Source organism: Podospora bellae-mahoneyi (genome assembly GCF_035222275.1).
Source record: "Podospora bellae-mahoneyi strain CBS 112042 chromosome 1 map unlocalized CBS112042p_1, whole genome shotgun sequence".
In the NCBI taxonomy this organism is placed as follows: domain Eukaryota; kingdom Fungi; phylum Ascomycota; class Sordariomycetes; order Sordariales; family Podosporaceae; genus Podospora; species Podospora bellae-mahoneyi.
The window spans coordinates 57,987-75,469 of NW_026946359.1; the positions used below are offsets into that span (position 1 = coordinate 57,987).

The 17,483-nt window shown below is 51.0% G+C and overlaps 2 protein-coding genes and 1 non-coding gene across 3 annotated transcripts; 2 read left to right on the plus strand and 1 right to left on the minus strand.

The window, feature by feature from the left end:
* Positions 1-11,002: 11,002 nt before the first annotated feature.
* QC761_0000260 (uncharacterized protein) lies at positions 11,003-11,923 on the plus strand (the record flags this gene model as incomplete). Its single annotated transcript, XM_062871713.1, has 1 exon — positions 11,003-11,923. The coding sequence occupies one exon, from the start codon at positions 11,003-11,005 to the stop codon at positions 11,921-11,923; it is 921 nt and encodes a 306-aa protein (XP_062736348.1).
* Positions 11,924-13,420: 1,497 nt separating this feature from the next.
* QC761_0000270 lies at positions 13,421-13,512 on the plus strand. The gene has a single exon. It is a non-coding gene; the product is annotated as a tRNA-Glu (tRNA).
* Positions 13,513-13,786: 274 nt separating this feature from the next.
* QC761_100020 (uncharacterized protein) lies at positions 13,787-15,589 on the minus strand (the record flags this gene model as incomplete). Its single annotated transcript, XM_062873258.1, has 1 exon — positions 13,787-15,589. One exon carries the CDS (start codon positions 15,587-15,589, stop codon positions 13,787-13,789), a length of 1,803 nt encoding a protein of 600 aa, XP_062736349.1.
* Positions 15,590-17,483: the final 1,894 nt, after the last annotated feature.

Consider the following 17,483-nt stretch of genomic DNA (forward strand, 5'->3'; position numbering starts at 1 on the left):
CTACCATCAAGTATGCGGCTCATGTAAGGGAACATAGCTCAGACCACCGTACGATTAAAATAGTCTTCAATATTTTGGTCCTACAACCGAGGTACTACAAACGACTGCTTTTCAAAAACGCACCGTGGAAAGAGATCAGAGCCTGAATTACATGCGCATTAGGTACCACCCCGATAGAGGGGACTATGCAATAGAGAACGGACCAGCAGATGTCTGCTGTCCAAGAGGCGGTCAACGCCTTTATACCAAAAGCGCAGCCCTCGCCATATGCAAAGCGATAGTGGACCACCGACCTGACGCAACTACGTCGTATCTATACGTATTGGAGGAACTGCGCTTGCACAGAACGCCGCGCAGGACAGAGGACAGCCGAGCTGGAGAAGTTAGTAAAAGGAGCTGTAAAGCAGTACCACGATGCTGTCTGGCAACAGAAAAAGAAGCATTAGAACGAGTTCCTCGCAGATAATGACAACATTTAGAAGGTCGCGAAGTACTTAAGCTCTGGAGACGACGCGGCGTTCAGAATGGTTCCGCGGCTCGCCGGAGCGGATGAGACATCTATAACCGGCTATAAAGAATAGGCGGACGAGCTCCTCACAAAGTTCTTCCCTTCTTTGCCAGACACCATCGACGACGAAGGACCGCAACCATAGAGGGCACCTATCATGATGCCTGTTCTCACGATAAAGGAGGTCGAACGATAGTTATTTGCAGAAAAGTCCTGGAAAGCAGCGGAGGAAAACAGCTTACTGGCAATAGTTTAGAAGGAAGTTTAGCCAGTGGTTAAGAGTTATATCGTGGCACTCTTCTGCGCCTCGCTGGAAGACGGGTCCCTCCCTAGCCAGTGGCGATACCCCAAGATCATCCCGCTCAAGAAGCTAGGCAAAAAGGATTACAAGATCGCAAAGGCATAGAGACCTATCTCGCTCTTAGCGATGCTAGGTAAAGTGCTGGAATCGGTGATCGCGGAGCGGATCTCCCGCGCGGTAGAAACCCGTGGCCTCCTTCTCGCCGATTACTTCGGTACACGCAAGTAACGGTTAGCAAAGCAAGTGCTCGTCTTCCTATAAATGTAAATTCATATAGCGTAGCGTAGAAAAAAGAGTATTAACTTAATTAGCTTCGACGTCAAAGGAGCTTACAATGGAATCTACAAAGAACGGCTGGTCCAGAGGATAAGGCCACGTGGTATACTAGACAAACTGTGTCGATGGACAGAAGCCTTCTGTTCTGAACGAACAGCCTCAGTCCAAATCAACGGACACGCTGCGGAAGTGCGAAAGTTGCCACAGGCAGGCCTGCCCCAAGGCTCTCCCCTCTCTCCCATGCTATTCCTCTTTTTCAATGCAGATCTAGTATAGCGGAAGATCGATAGCAACGGGGGTGCGATAGCCTTCATTGATGATTTCACAGCCTGGGTCGTAGGTCCAACGGCGCAGAGTACTTGCAATGGTATCGAAGTAATTATCCACGATACACTGGATTAGAAAAGAAGAAGCGGAGCGACGTTTGAAACAGAAAAGACGGCAATTATCCACTTTACTCGTAAAGCCTATAAAGCTAATTCAGAGCCCTTTACTATTAAAGGGCAAATTATTGAGCTGAAGAATTACATCAAGGTCCTCGGCATAGTTATGGATACTAAGCTCTAGTAAAAGGAACACATTATAAGGGCAGCCTCCAAGGGGCTCAACACAGCGATAGCGCTAAAGCGTCTCTTCGGACTGTCCCCGCGTGCAGCTCGGCAGCTATTCACCAGTACGGTTGTGCCAGTAGTGGACTACGCCTCTACTGTCTGGATGCACGAGTGTAATTGGAAAGCTGCACTGGCCATCCATAGAATGTAAAGGATCGGGGCCCAAGCGATCGTGGGAACACTCAGCACAGTGGTAACAAGCATAGCGGAAGCCAAAGCTTACATTCCCGCAGCCCAAGATAGGTTCTAGAAAAAGGCGATCAAGATATAGACGCGTATCTGTACCCTCCCAGAGATGAATCCACTTCGCGACGTGTGACGATCCCTGGTCCAGAACCTCTGAAAGGGATACCAGTTGAAGGCTAACTTCTAGATAATGGATCGGTGCAGCCAAAAGGTGCACAACTGTAGACTTGTCTCAATGTACTGGTCGAGCTTGTATGCTAGTACAACTTGTATTGCAAACTGCGGAACTATCTACGAGCTGTCTAGTTCCTCTGTTTATATATACCTTTTGCCAAGACTTCCTTTCCTACTGGATCTATTCTTTGGCACGTAGATCCCCTTGGATCTATGTCCTAATCCCTAGATCCCTTGGATCTACGTTCTGATTCCTAGATCCCCTGGATCTACATTCTGATTCCTAGATCCTTATCTTATCTTCGCTTAGTCCGTGCAACCCTCGCGCTTCTCCCCATTTATGACACGATGCTCCTCTTCTCCACATTTATGACACGACGTCACTTCCTGGATACGCAAGTTCCGGAGATCATACCGCTCGCCTCTCTACTAGGTGGCAGATCTACTTAAGGATGTCACGACCCTAACGCAGGTTTACCAGTAGCTAATCAAGGCCAAGAAAGGAACAGACAATCAGGAGGCAGGACAACGGACCAATCAGAAGTAGAGCGACAGGATCACAGTGATCCAAGTGAGCCGCAGGAGAGAAAGGTGATCCAGATCACCTTTGGAAGAATGATCCAAGTGAGCCACAGGAGGGAAAGGTGATCCAGATCACCATGGGGAAAAGTGATCCAAGTGATCCACGGTCTATATATATGGAGGAACTAGATAGCTCATAGATAGTTCCGCAGTAAGCAATACAAGACTGTGAACCTACCACCTAGTGTTCACAAGAGACATTGACCCATCATTGTTGTGTACCTTTTGGCTACACCGAACCATTCTTCAGAAGCAGCCTTCAACTAGTATCCCTCTCAGAGGTTCTGATCAGGGGTTCGTCACAAAGGACGTCCCGTTGGAAAGCCTGGAAACCGTCAATCCATTGGTGCTACCACTATAAGAGAAGCGAGTGCAGATCACGGTGGATGATATAGTAGCGGCGTAGATGCAGGTAGAGTGGGCGGTGCGAATCGCCGTAAGCAGTTCCGGGCATAATAATATAGTAGGGATGGGAGGGGTTGTCCGTATCCCACTATCCATATATAGGGGACCGAGAGACGAGACCTTTAAGAAGACGCTGGGCCCTAGGACGGAACAAACCTATATTCGGAAAAATTTATAGCGATGGGATATATATTGAGATTATTACCGAAAGTCTGGCACTGTAGGATTATCGTTACCATAAGTAATAAAGCAACTATATTAACGTTAAAAGATCTACACTAATAGTTAGGATAGTAATACATTTATAATATTTATATTATAATAAGAACTGTACAGAAGGTTGGGAATACGATCTCGATCGTTTAAATCCCTACGAACGTGAAAAACAAGCTCCTGAAGATAGTTAAAGGGAAAGTAAAGAAAATAACTCAACGCAACGCTATATAATAAACCCAAAAGCCTAGAATATACTTAATAACCCTCCGTATCATATAAACTAAGCGTATATCGGCCAGGTCCTTGCCGGATAACATAGGTAAATACTTCAAAAAAGTAAACACAGCGTTACCGGGGAATCACACTTGACTACTCTACGACGACCTATCATGAAAGGAGGCCGGTGTGCTCACTCAGCTCAGGACAGGCATGACCAAGCTCAATGCATACCTCTATCATATCTAAGCAGTGTCATTAGACCAGTGCGCGTGCGGAAAAGCGAGCGAGATAGTGGAGCACTTTATATTTCGATGCAGGCGGTGGACTGAAGATCGTGCGAAGATGCTCCAATGTACAGATATCCACAAGGGCAACCTCTCTTTCTATCTAGAAGGAAAGTCGCCCTCAGATGACAACAACTGGTCCCCGAACATACAAGCGGTGCGGGCAACGATACAGTTCGCAATAGCTACAGGCCGTCTGGATGCAGACTAACTAACAAAATAGAGTAGCATAAACCCATCATTACTAACCTATCATTACTAACCTATCATTACTAATCCGACCACCATCACCAATCTCGTGCCACGCTGAGTGTAATGGGCTGAGCCCTGGCATGGACCTCGGCAACCCTCGGCCTTGATGAAGCTATTCCCAGAATACACACGCACAGACTACTACTCCAGAACCTTTTATCACCGCGCACTGGCCAACGCGCTCAGCCATATCAGAGGCTCATGTTGTCAAACCTTCTCTTTCTCTTTTCCTTTTCTTCTTCAAGTTCAATGTACTCGTAGAGTGGCCTAGCTAGTTGCAATACACTACCTTGAGACTGTTACAAAACTGGTGCTCTTCCTTGACGATGAGATCGCCTCCCGCGCTCCGAAACGCGGCAAACGACGCAAGGCCGAGACGCAACGGCTAAAGGCGGAACGGAAACGGAAGAAGTAGAAGAGGTAAAGCCCGTCGTTGACGGCTGGGGCGGCCGACGTAATTGTCGTCAGCGGGGGTCCGGCCGAAGGTCCAGACTCAGAGTCGGAGTCGGACTTTGATAAGCTCGGTCCGGACTCAGCCGCTGGCACCTCTACGCTCAAACTGCAGTATAGCACTGTACGGCTTTACTCTAGCACTATTATCAACCTCTACGCACAGCAGAAGACGAGGGGCGAGAACTTGTCAGAAGTACGCTGCACTCTTGGGAAGGTGAATCTGATGGGTGTTCCAACTGTGCGATTGTATTGCTTGTCCTTTTTCTTCCTGTTCCTTCAAAGACACAGAACCTCTCTTATATCTATACATGGTGGCAACGTTGGTGACAAATGGACCGTTTCTAGCTGAAGTGATTGTGGCAACGTTGGTGGCAAATGGACCTGTCCAGCTAAACTGGTTACGTCAGTTCAGCGCCCCTGAGCACAATTCAGCTTAGTTGACTAGACTGCTTTTCTATCTGATAGAACCTGGTTCCGCACCCAAAAGGCCTCGCAAAGAAGGCACTTATGTGGCATATCCTACGTGAAACTGCGAGCCGGAGCCAGAAAGAGTGGGCGGACCGTATCCTTAATATAATTAAGGACAGGTATCCGCTGGTAAAGATTCTCAAACACACGGCGGCAGCCTGGCGGTTCAGCGACGTAAACAGCGGCTTCCGGACGAGCGTCGACTTCCTCTTCGGCAACTATATATTTTTACGGTCGAGCAACAGGCTGCACCTCGAGCTGGCCGACTGCTTTTGCTTGGATTTACCAAAAGAAGGTGTTAAGATGGAGGCGGGCAGTGTTCTGACAAAGGGCTTCGTCGTTCTTATGAACTAGGGAAAGACGAACCAGCACGGCCGGGTGGAATATAGCTCTTGTTTACGGCATCGTGATCCGGAGGCCTGCCTTTTAGGCCAGCTCGCCTTTTAGTTTTTCTTCTGCTGGCAGGTCAAGGGGACCGCTGCCGAGCTGTTCCTAGACTTTAGCCGGCTGGAACTGTGGTACCAAACGAAGGTCCTACGCCGGAGCAAGGCGGATTATACAGGCCAGCTATCGTACGCAACAGCACACAAGTAAGCCTTAGACTTCTACGGTATGTGCGGCATCAACATGGGCGAGGCCAACCATGCACCGAGAGTAGCAGCGGCGTAAAATGCCGACATAGCAGGGGTGTCAGGTGCGCAGGTAAGACCAGCCGTACTAGCTTAGGGAGGTGGTTGATTGGGCATGGCGCGGGGAGGTCAGTTTATTACCTACGCTGATTATACGTTATAATTAAATCTGACGCGCCGGCTGGTGGGAAAACCGCGACTAAATAACTGAGTGTTACATCACCACGTTGCCGTTCGAGTTTATGCGCGCCACAGCGGACTTCGAGCCTACATGGGCCGGCAGTTACCACGTACCAAAGGCAGCAGTGCAGCTAGAGGCGTGGTTACGCTCGCAGATATGGCCGCAACTGGACCGCTGGCGTGATTTCGAGGCTGAAGATAAGGCTACCGGCGCGTTCATCAAGCTGTTGCACTGGCTGCGAGACGTCTTGCTGCAGGACGCCGTGTTCCTGATAGCCAAGTACCCGGGCCACCCGGTCTTCTGGGATCTAGTGTTTTGGTCGCCCTAGTTCAACGCCTTTGCTGTCAAGGTCAGGGAAGCCGCGTAGAAAGACTTTAGAGACGACCGCAGCACAGCTGTCGAGAAGGTGATCTCTGAGGTTTCTGAGAAGCTCAGGAGCCTCGCGGCTTATCAGCTTACCGTCGAGGGGGCAGTGGAAAAAAGGCATTCCGAGTTGGTGCAGGAGGTGAAGTCGTTAAGGGCCTAGATCGCTGACATGCGCCGGGTAGAGTACCAAGTTGTCACCACCTTTACCCCCGGCGGGAGGCTGCACTATACTAAGCAGTTCGCATGCCAGCAGGGCTGCGAGGCCTGCCTATCGCCTCCCGAGCCTCCGCGCCGCAGACTGAGAACGCCATCGGCTGGGCCCCCGCTCACAGCGGTCTCTACGCTGGACTACGGAGCCGCTCTGGCTCCAGATCCGGCTACAGCCTCGGCTACAGTAGCTGCAATCTCGAGCCCTGCAGCGTTCGGGGCGCCAACCATGGCCGTCGTATAATAAGGCCCGCCGCAGATACGATTCCCATGCACGCTGCGTACCGTCGGGGACTTTTACTGGCTCTGGCGCCACAGGTTCGCCATGATGCCCCCTGTTGACGAGCTGGAGAGGTGGTGGGGCTCACGATGGCGCCTACGTAACGAGAGGCAACTCTTTTCCATGCGGAAGGTCGTTGTGGACGAGGTTACAAGGCTCGTTGGTATAAGGGGGTGGCCGAAGGAGGACGCGGTCCATGAGTTTGAAAAGCAGCGGGTTGAGGGCGGTAATCTCTCGCTAAACGCTCTCGTAAAGCAGCTAAAGGCGGCCCGGAAGTCGTACACATAGAGGCTGTCTCTGAATGAACCTTGAAACTCCGAATGCCCATAGTTTAATCGTATACATACCCGCTACGTTCATCAATGCAAGTGTGATGTGATAACTTTGCCGTGACATATGTATGTGCTTCTAACTCAGTTAACGGTGGTATGGCTTATCCCCCCTGGAAGGCCGCTGAAAGTCCGCTAAGATTTACTGGGCCCAGCGCGCTGGCACCGCAACCGCCGCCCTCTGATAAGGCCGCTGAAAGAGCTGGACGAAAAGCCTGCGATCGCGGATATCTCCGCAAACACGGCGATGCACGACAAGAAATAGTCGCCGTACGTTGACTTGGAGCCGTCTCTTGCTGCTACCTACTTTGTGTAGTTTTTATGGCCGGATCTCACTTGGCGTGGCGGTTTCGGGGGGGACACTGTAAAAAGATTTCCGGGCGGCCTAGCGGCCGCCCTGCCCTGTATCGTCAAAGTGTTATTTCAGGGCAGGGCCGTCATTTGCGGGTCATCCAGGCGATCACCCACCAAAACTGCCCTGAGACAACTACACGTTATAAGTATCTAGTCACCAGTAGTTGACACGGGAGCCTGGGCTGTGAGCCAATGTAATATACATAGATGATGATAATAAGATAATGAGATGGAGAAAGAAAGGAAGTGTGGGAGACTGCAGCCAGTGGAAAGGAAGAAGTAGGTGTGTGAGACAACCACGCAGTCACATGCCACAACCTTAACCTTCAACCATGACGCGATGATGCAGCATCCGTCACACCTACCCAAACCTTCTGCATCCAAAGACCCTATTGTCCAGTTTAATGACGCAAGGCGGACTATCCCGTATCAAATGCCGGGCACGGGGAAAGACGTCACTGTCCTCAGTGACAATATAATACAAAAGAAAACTGGCCAACACTAGCCTGTGAGGGCTGCCATCGTGGCCATAATGGCAGACAGAAGGGTCGGGCCTCCAAGCATTGCGGAAGCCTTGTTTCCCATACGCCAGTAAGAATTCTTGATGAACCAGTCCTTAACACCTTGGCCTGTGGGCATGGCCGGTGTGTTGGCATCTGGTCTGGTGTGCCCTGCCGTACGCAAGTGGTCGAAGAGTTGGTTCCAGGACGCAAAAGTGGAACCACACACCTTGCAAAGGCTGGGCAAAGGAGAGGCTCTTCCGGACCTGCCAGGAGAGGAGCTTCTTCTTGGAGAGGGCCTCTTGCAAGGAGAAGGGCTCTTGCAGGGAGGCGAGCAGTTGGAAGTCTCCGTGGCAGGCGGGGCCGGGTGCTGGCACTTGTTGGAAGTCGTCGACGGTCCTTGGCAGTTGGTGGAGGTCGTCGACGGCTGTGGGCACTGCTTGGAAGGTGTGGCCGGCTGGGCGGTGGCAGGCAGTTGGCTGGGACTGCTGCAAACCCTCGATTTCCGAAGACTTCTTGGGAGACGTTGATGCCAGAGACTGAGCCGGGGGGAGGGCACCGAAGGCAGCTGCCTGGTAGTTGGCTTGTTGGCTGGCGACGGCCTTGCTGACTGGTTGACTGGCAACGACCTTGCTTGGTGAGGTCGTCGTCGTCGTCATCAAAAGAGAGGGCATCACCACAGTGGCGGCAGGGCCAGCCGAACGAAGCTGTGGTGGTTGGAAGCGGTCGGCACGGTCGAAAGAAGAAAGATGGCCGGGGCGGTTAGAGGAAGGAAGTTGGCTAGTGGGCACTTCCAAGGTTGGGCAGGCCGGGAGAAATTGGTCGTGTCCTCACGACTTGTGCAAGAATTGCTGTATATGTGGGAAGTGTGACCACAGCAACAAAACTGGACCCTCGATCGTACAAAAGGCTGATGGCCCTCACGAGGTAAGGTTTCAGGTTGTTACTGCGCAGATGGCACGTCGGTAGAGTTGAAGGGAGAATGACATTGCTTCCTATCCCGTAACGAAATACGCCCAGCAGTCACTTAAGGTCAGACTCAGAGTATATGCGTAGTACGCAGGGAAGATGGTTTTCGTAAGGTGAAGTGGTGGAGAGTTATAGAAGATTGGAATAACAATGAGGGTTGTGATTGTTTAATTCTAACCCCTTAGCTTTACCGAAGTTTAGCTAATAATCTTTCTAGGGTCTGTGTGCTAGAAGGCTTGGGGAACCTTTTTGTTAACCCTCCGTGGCTTAACCTTCGCTCTTTTTATAGATGCTATGTATAAGATGCTTGGATTAGTTCCAGCGGCTCCTTAATGGAGATGGTTACTTCTGATTCGTCATTCGACCAATTCCCGCTCGCCTTGCTTTTGCCGCATCTGCCCAGTAAGACCTATTCATCCCCATCATCCACTGGTGGTCCTCACAGCAACCATGCCGGAAATAGTTAGGCAGGATTCCTTTCATCGCGACGAGCCAATGACTCCGGAAGGTCCTCACAGTAACCGCTCACTCTCGGGACTCACCAGGCGGGAACCTCAGCCATTAGTATTCGGCAAAGCCAGACTCTAGAGAAGATTGGCTCTTCTAAGAGGCCATTCAACCGTCGCGCTCTTTCGGGATATCCTCCATTGGTTAATCTAGATACAATGATGTGGTCGATCTGGTCCCGATCCCTTTGGTGGGTTCTACCTTGGGCTACGGTGCATCAGAAGGCCGAGGGGTAGAACTGAAATGGTTCAATCTGTGTGGTTGACCCTTTGGTCAGAGCCGTGGTTGGATGTTTGTGGTGTGGCCTGAGGCCAACTACCGGTAATACACCGATGTCCACCGTGGCTAATGTTGTGAGATGAGTTCTTCACTCATCATATGGCTCAACAGTGTGACACTTAGACGTCCACAGTTGGCAGAGGACCTTGCACCACAATCAATCATCTTTCACCACACATTCGGAAGCTACCATTGATACGTGCGATGGCCACTGGTGCAAATAGGCACGTCTGAATGTGTGGTGAAAGATGATTGATTGTAGTGCAAGGTCCTCTGCCAACTGTGGACGTCTAACTACATGTGCAGCCCAGTATGTGCTGGGCACGCAATGGTCCCGCACTATGCGGAGCGCTCTCCATAACAGATCAGGAGAGATGGGAAGATTATATACATGGAGGGATTAGCTAGCTTGCCGGATTGTTAATAGCGAAGGGACGAGATAAGTCAGCATGAAGGGAGAAAGCACGATCGGCGTTCTTCACGTATCTCACCGAAAGATTCAAGAACCTAAAGTTTGGCAGAGTAAACTGGCTGGTAGAGGCGGATGAACTGATATTTTGAGCTTGTGGATGACTGTAGGCTGGAAAGAAGCTCCTCGGTGGAGGTGCGAAGTCCCCTATTTGTCTTTGGAGGTGAGGCTGCTTTGGGGCCATCGAAGTCTCTCAAGCGCATCATCCATGAAGCATACCCTCTTCCCAGCGCTTAGAGTGTGCTTGACCCCGACAAAGGCCATGATTAAACCTTGGTGCATCGAGGTTGTGTGTGCGTCACACCGGGCTGTGAAATGGGTTGCTGCCTTGCTAGAGTCACTTTGAAAGCAGGCTCCATAGGACTGATTCGCTCTTAGGCGTTACCGACTGTCTGGATACAGCGCCTGGTGTCATACGAGCCGAATACTCCACGGCACAGACCGCATCCAACACAGTGTGCCAGCTCACCAGACAGGACAACTACTATGTATGATGGGTAATAAAAATCTCCATGCGAGGTACCTACGCTAACCGAAGCCGTGGAGCGCGGGGGCATGCAACCAATGGTTGTGCGCCAGGTAGCTGCCCCACTTTGGATTATTAGATCGGTGGTATTTCATAGTGATTTTTTGGGAGCGAATCGGCGCACTGTGCTTCAGGCAACTGGATTCCATGTGCACATCGCTCATCTCATCGCTTTTTGTCATCACATTTCTTCCTCCCCTCCTTAATCAAACCCTTGGTGTATCCAGACTGAAAGTCTCAACCTCCAACACTTTTAACACCCCGTTGGGAACTTTCCGCAATCTCGCTGCCGCAATATCTTCAGCGTGCGGTAATAGTCCGCGCCCGGCCGCCCACATCTGCTTCTTGGCCGACCGCCCTGTTCCACTCAGCTGCTGTCAATTGGCGTGTCCACGAACTCTGGGAGACTGGGATAAAGCTGCAAATATCCCATCCTTTTTGGGCGGCCCCCCGAGATAGCCACACTTCAAAATGTCGTCCCCAATCCATGTCAACGATTCAATCCAGGCTATTGACGGCACTTCTTGGTTGATTGGCGAGAAGCTCCTCCTCTCTTGTCAAGCTTCTCCGCCCCCCAACCCCAACCAGCCATCATGGAGCGATGGTAGAGGAGCGTTTTTTGTCCTCTCCGATGCCCCTTCACCCTTGCCCCAATACCAACCACACCCAGCCGACTCGACCGAGCTGCCCCGAGTCTACGCCGCCGGAGACCAGTCAGCTGTTTGGCGCGCCGGAGAAGCCTTTATCAAAGCGCAAAACCTCTCGGATCCAAAGAGCACCCGGGAGCACGTCACACTTGAATTCTTACACAGCAAAAAGCCTCTCGACTTCAAGATACCTAACGTGCTCTACCATGGCGAGTGGGATGGCCGGTATTATATAATCGTCTCTCGCATACCAGGGCAGATGCTGACAGAGGCTTGGCCTGCTATGGACGAGGAGTTGCGGCAGTATTATGTTCATCGCGTCGCAGAGCTATGCGCGAAGATGGCCGAGTGGAAAGGCGAAGCGATCTGTGGAGTCGACGGAGGTCAGCTGACGGAACTATACTTGAGGAAGGGCAAGACTCTAGATCCCGAGATCCTCGAAGAGAATTGCATTGGGATTGGCATGGATGTTTCTTCTTTGGTGTTCTATCACTGCGATCTAGGGCCAGGAAATATTCTTGTTGAGCCTGATAATAACCGAGGGATAGGAATTATCGACTGGGAGACTGCCGGGTACGTCCCGAGAGAGTGGGTTAGGACAAAGTTTCATCTCTCTTCGGGGATGGATTTCCCTGATGTGGAGGATGTGCACAAGTCGGACTGGCGACGTCTTGTTTCTAGGAAACTGGCTGCGATGGGGTTTAAAGAGGTGATTGATGGGTGGCTAGCCTTTCCAAGCACATAGAGAACTGACATCTTGTCGAGTCTGCTCTGGGGAAGAAGAAGAGTGCCAGAGGGTGGGAGGACAATTCTTTTTAGACACACACACAACCTGTCACAACACACACTGAACACTGGGATCCCTGGACATAGAGGTGGCGAAGAGTCACTGCATCACTGTACATTAGGCAGGATGGAACCCCTCTTGATATCAGTCTTTGTAATGAGAGGAGATGCAAGAGTTCCCAATGCAAGATTGATTCAGTGCTGGAAACACACCTAATTGCCAGTGCATCGTCCTTCCGAGCACTGTTGAGCCATCTTCCTTGACAACGCAGCTGTTGGGAGTCGTTTCTGACAAAACCCTCCATCAATACATCCCTCATCAAGATTATGTACCATAACGAACGACTCCTTATGCGGAAAAGAACGGAAGATCGACGTGATCGGAGGAAAAACAAGGATATTATACGGAAGATAACGTGCGTGATAAGCGAGCGCAACACTTTCCACGTGTTGAATTATCAGGGTGGTCAGGGCGGTAATTTCAGGGGTATCATGGGACTGGCAGAACAGGGTCATTGGGATTATTAGGGTCTGGGCGTGGCCCGAAAAACTTTGAACAGAACATCGAACATCTGCAGCTTAATCAACACATTGCCCGCCCTACAGCTTCTCATGCTCCAATTGTAAGCGCTTCAACCTGTGATACTGAGGATACGTGGCTGTTGGTCTTTCCAACACCACGCGTTGTACCACCTCCGCCTTCAACACTCATTTCCTCCACAATCCAACATGGTATCGCCATCAAATTAAGCACGATTAAATCTGGCTCTCCAGGCTCTTCAAAACAATAAAAAGCTAATCTTGCGAGCTGCAGCTGAGATCTATAATGTTGAGCATACAACTGTGACAAGGGCTGTGATACAGGGCTTGGAACAAATAGTTCAATTCCAGTAATCATCTTCAATGGCCTCGAAGTCCTTGATGAAGGAAAACTCAGAGTAATACAGTGATCCTGCACGTGTATTTATCTCCCTGTTCAACTGGTCCGTACCTTCATGCCTCAGGCCTTTGCCAAGTCCTTCAATATCTCTTTGGGCCAATATGTAATCCTTTGATACCCGCCTTGCCTTTGATTGCCTGCCTCACTTCAACGAGAGGCTCACAACTTGCAGATACCCCTCCTTACGGTGATATTGACAGTGTTGTTGGTCGTGGTTGCAGGTGGTTGGCCTTTGCCGTGTGACAAAAATTGCCCTCAGGTACAGATATAATAAAGGTTCTCTGGGAACTCCAGAAAGGAGGAGGACAAGCAATACAATGCAGCTGAGCTGAAGAAGCCCATCCAGGGCCCGCTCGGTGCCCACTCTGGTCCCCACCACCCCAAAAAGTTTTCCCTAGGGCAAACAAACTACACGCACACAATACAGCACGACACAGGGTGACAGGGACACACTTTTCTCCGACACAACCCCAAAATCCGCTCACAAAGTTATCAATCCAATCGGAACCATCCTCATCGGGTATGGTGTAGCGGTAACATCGTTGACTCTCACTTCTCAGAAGTGTCTATTCTCTCAACAGCCCCGGGTTCGACTCCCGGTATCCGAGTCCCAACTTCTTTTTGCATTGTCTCTCTGGACAATGAGACCCGGCACCGAGAGAATCATCTCGATTAATGATCGCGTCTTATATGGGAGACATAAATCAGGCCATATGTTTTTTTGTTTGGCCAATTGTTGTCTAGCTGAATGTACATGGTGAGGTAAATGCACCGAGAAATGAAGAAAGAATTTCAAGAAAGAAGCCATCTACCCAGTATCCGATCTGACCAAGAGAAAAGAAACAGACCCCTGATCCCGTTGGGCGGGCCCAACAAAAGAAACTAATAGGCATCCACCAAAAAACTGTCCAGCTTAGGAGTAAAGAACTCAAAGCTCTGCTGGTCAAAGACACACTGCAGCTCCTCTTCGTCCTCACTTTGCTGTTGCCCCTTACCCTTCCCCTTTCCTTTCCCCCTGCCTTTGCCATCACTTCCATTGTTGCCGCCCCAAACAGGTCTCAGAGGAAACCCGCAAATCCCCTCCTTCTCTCCCTTCTTCTCACCACCCTGCACAATCCCCTCCAATCTCTCAAAATCCTTCCCCTCCTCCACCCACTCCATCAAACTCTTCAGCACCTCTGTTGGCCATGCTGCGCTGTTGGACTTAAACACCCCCAGAGGATCCACCGTCCCAGGATCGCAGTGCCCACCTCCAGGCACCAAAAACAGCTTGTTCCATTTCGACATCTCGGCGTAACCTTGCTGTATGCCCAAACCAGGGTACATCGTCTTCCTGACCTTGTCTTGATACATGGTTGATGAAACCGCCGGAATCGCAGCATCAGCCTCCCCATGCCAGAATATCATCTTTCCACCGTTGGACTTGAACGGCGTGAGATCCGGCCAGAGAGTATAGATGCCAGAAAGGTACTTGGCCATTGAATCGCTGACCCACTCGCGGATAATATCAGGGCTGACTTCATCCAGCGGCAAGGTAGGGGAGTAGACTTCCTTGATCAGCAAATTGACCACCGCCGGGGAGAGAGGGTTGGGGAACGGCTCGAGTTGGTTCGTGGCGGGGTTGAGGATTGTGACAGAGTCACCAAACTCCACCGAGGGAGCAAAGAATGGGTGGATGAGCTTGTTGTTGGAGTCGTACATGCCGCGCCAGGTCTCGGCTGCCACGGCGGCGGCTTTGGCGGAAACAGTGCCGGCGATGGGTGGCTGGCCAAGCTGGGGAACAGCGGAGCAGTTGTAGGGTTTTCCAATCGAGGACGAGGCATTGAAGCGGGCGAAGCAGAGATCGGTGCGTGCAACTACGCCGTCGGTTTTGCCGTCGAGGGGGTCGCAGAAGGCAATAGCATCGGCGGTGATGCGTGAGAGCTCGCAAACAGAGGGAAAGTAGTTGAGCTTGCGCTGAGAAAGAGGGCCGTGGTAGTGGAAGATGGGATGCCGGAACGCAGGAGAACCAACGGAAATTCCGTCAAAGGTCGTGCCGTATTTTTGGACTTGAGACATGCCCTCGCGCCCACCTTCGGAGCAACCGTGGAAGTAGGAGTAAATCTTGGTCGAGTTGGAGGCGTTGTAGAACTTGCGGGTAAGCTCCTTGCCGAGAACAGTCATTTCGTGCATTGCCCTGTAGGAGTAGGCAATGAGGGCATCGTAGTTCATGGCGCCGTTGCCGTAGAGGATAACACGGCTGAGGTCGGAGTCGAAACCGCCGAAGCCGGCATCGGTCGTGATGGACACAGCGCCATAGCTGAGACCAGTTGCGAGTCCTCGTGCGCCCAAAGTCATGGACAGCCCTCCTCCTCCTGTAGCCAGGAAACGCTTCTTGAACTGGGCGGGACTTGGAAGGTAGAGCCAGAGATTGACTCGGTCAGTAGGGCGGCCGACATGGCGGTAGGCGAAAGTGACGTTGCAAAAGTCGCGACCGGTGGCGCCAGGATGGGTGCTGTCTGGTGGAGCAGTGAAGTTGGTGACAGGCTGGGCTGTGACAGAACCGGCGATTAGTTCGAGTCCTGGGAAGAAGTCTGGTGCCGGAAGAGACGATTCAACAAAAGCCGTCGTGCAGACATCGGGAAGGCTTGAACTGGATGTGGATGCTACAAGGCCAGCCACTGCCAAATATTTTAGAATTCCCATTGCGACTCAGGGTTGCTGCAAGTTGTCGAGCTGCCTGAAGAGGAAACAGCAACTCAGTCGAGGTGTATTATCTGGATATTTGTAGAACATCACGTTGGTATTCCCGAGGAAGCCCGGATGCTTGGCAAACAAGTCAATGGCTTCAGAAAGGGAGGAATTGACTGGAACTTTTCCATGACAACGTCATCAGACAAGGGAGCAACTAGGAGAGAAATTAAACAAGCGCTGCTTGATGCTGTACAACTACGTACCTTGTTGGTCTCTCTCCTGAATGCGAAGTACGGGTTATACGAGATACGAGATGTGGCCTAGACAGGGGTAGGCAAGCCCCCACTTGGAAGCTGTCCCCACGCAGCACAACACGCACCAACCCCCATTTAGCCAGGATGGTGTAACCCCTCCTCTCCTGCTTCATGTTGGAAGGATCTCGTAGCACGCTGAGTTGGCATGAAATATTGAAGGAGCTGAAAGCTAGTAGGTTGTTGATCCATCGAGGCTATGCGTCGAGAAATGAAATGACTGTGAGAAGTTGACAAAGCACCATACAAACAACACCATTTTCAAGACGAGGATGCCCCCCTTGCGATACCACCACCTTCAGATTCCATGCTCAACCCCAGAAACAGCACAAGAACAGCTGAATAGGTAGCTGTGACCCCCAGCGCCGTGACTTGGAAGTTTTCTGCCAAAATCCCACCACGACGGCAAATATGAGAACCGAAACCCCCGTGACAATGAGACAACGCAAGATCCCGGGAAAGAGAACCATGATGACAATCGGAACGATAACAAGCGCCCCTCCACAAAGCGCCAAGATGAAACACACGAGAGAATCGACCAAGAACGAGACTTGTTTGGGTGGTCTTTTGGAAACAAAGTCGACCCACCTTCGGCGTCGTTCAGCTTCGGTGTATGTCACTCTAACAGGCAAGACTTTGCCTACTAGCCTCACCAACAAACCTCCGGAATGTGCTGTCTTTGCGGTTGGATTGATCTTCCGCTATCGATTTCCAGCCCGAGGAATCATGACCGAGGTCATAGCCAAATTCGTTTTCGAATTGATTCCTCAGTGTGTTCATCTTTGCCAACCCGTCGGGAGATATGGATTACACTCCACCAAAGATTGTCTTGCTGGAAATGTACTCGTAGTTACGGATGGCATCGGCTGCGAATTGGAAATAAGTGTGTTAGCACTTCTTCTCGTCATGAGATCTCGAGGCATAATTCCACGTGTTCTCGACGAAGGGCTCAATTTCGTGCGGCTTGGTGTCATTCGAAACTTGCACTGGCTCTGTCTCTTTGGTCTCGATTGTTGAGTTCACCGTTTGTCGAGCAGTTTCACTCGCTACAGACTCATAGGCCGTCCCAATACTGTAGAGCAGTGATTCTCCCAAAGCATCCTGGGTGAGGTTACCTATCTGGTAACGTGGTCTTGCACCAACAGAATGAGTAAATCCGGTTGGAAAGGATTCATCTAGCTCAGACTGGTTTATTCCTGCTTTGTGCGTCGGCCACGGAAGTGGAGTAGTAAGGATGCCAGGGACTGATCGTAACCCCCGCTGGATCGAGCTTCCGATATGACAACGTAGCCTCCTTCCAGAGATTTGAGAAAGACTTTGGTGAATGTTTCGGAGTCGTTTTGGGTGGGTCAGTCGTGTAAAGCAATCTTGAGCTTTCGTTGACCTGTTGGGTCAACTGTTCTACCAATTGTATCATGTGCGAATGTCCCATTTCTCGTTCGAGCGCAAAATCAAGCGATTTTTTGTCAAGTTTTGGCCTTGGACTGTTGCCTGCTCTCTGCGTGGATCTTTGAAGCTTGAGACAGAAGTCTTTCAAACACCTGGTCTAGAAAGAGAGGATCGGACACATCGGGTCCAGTGTCCATGGTGCCTTG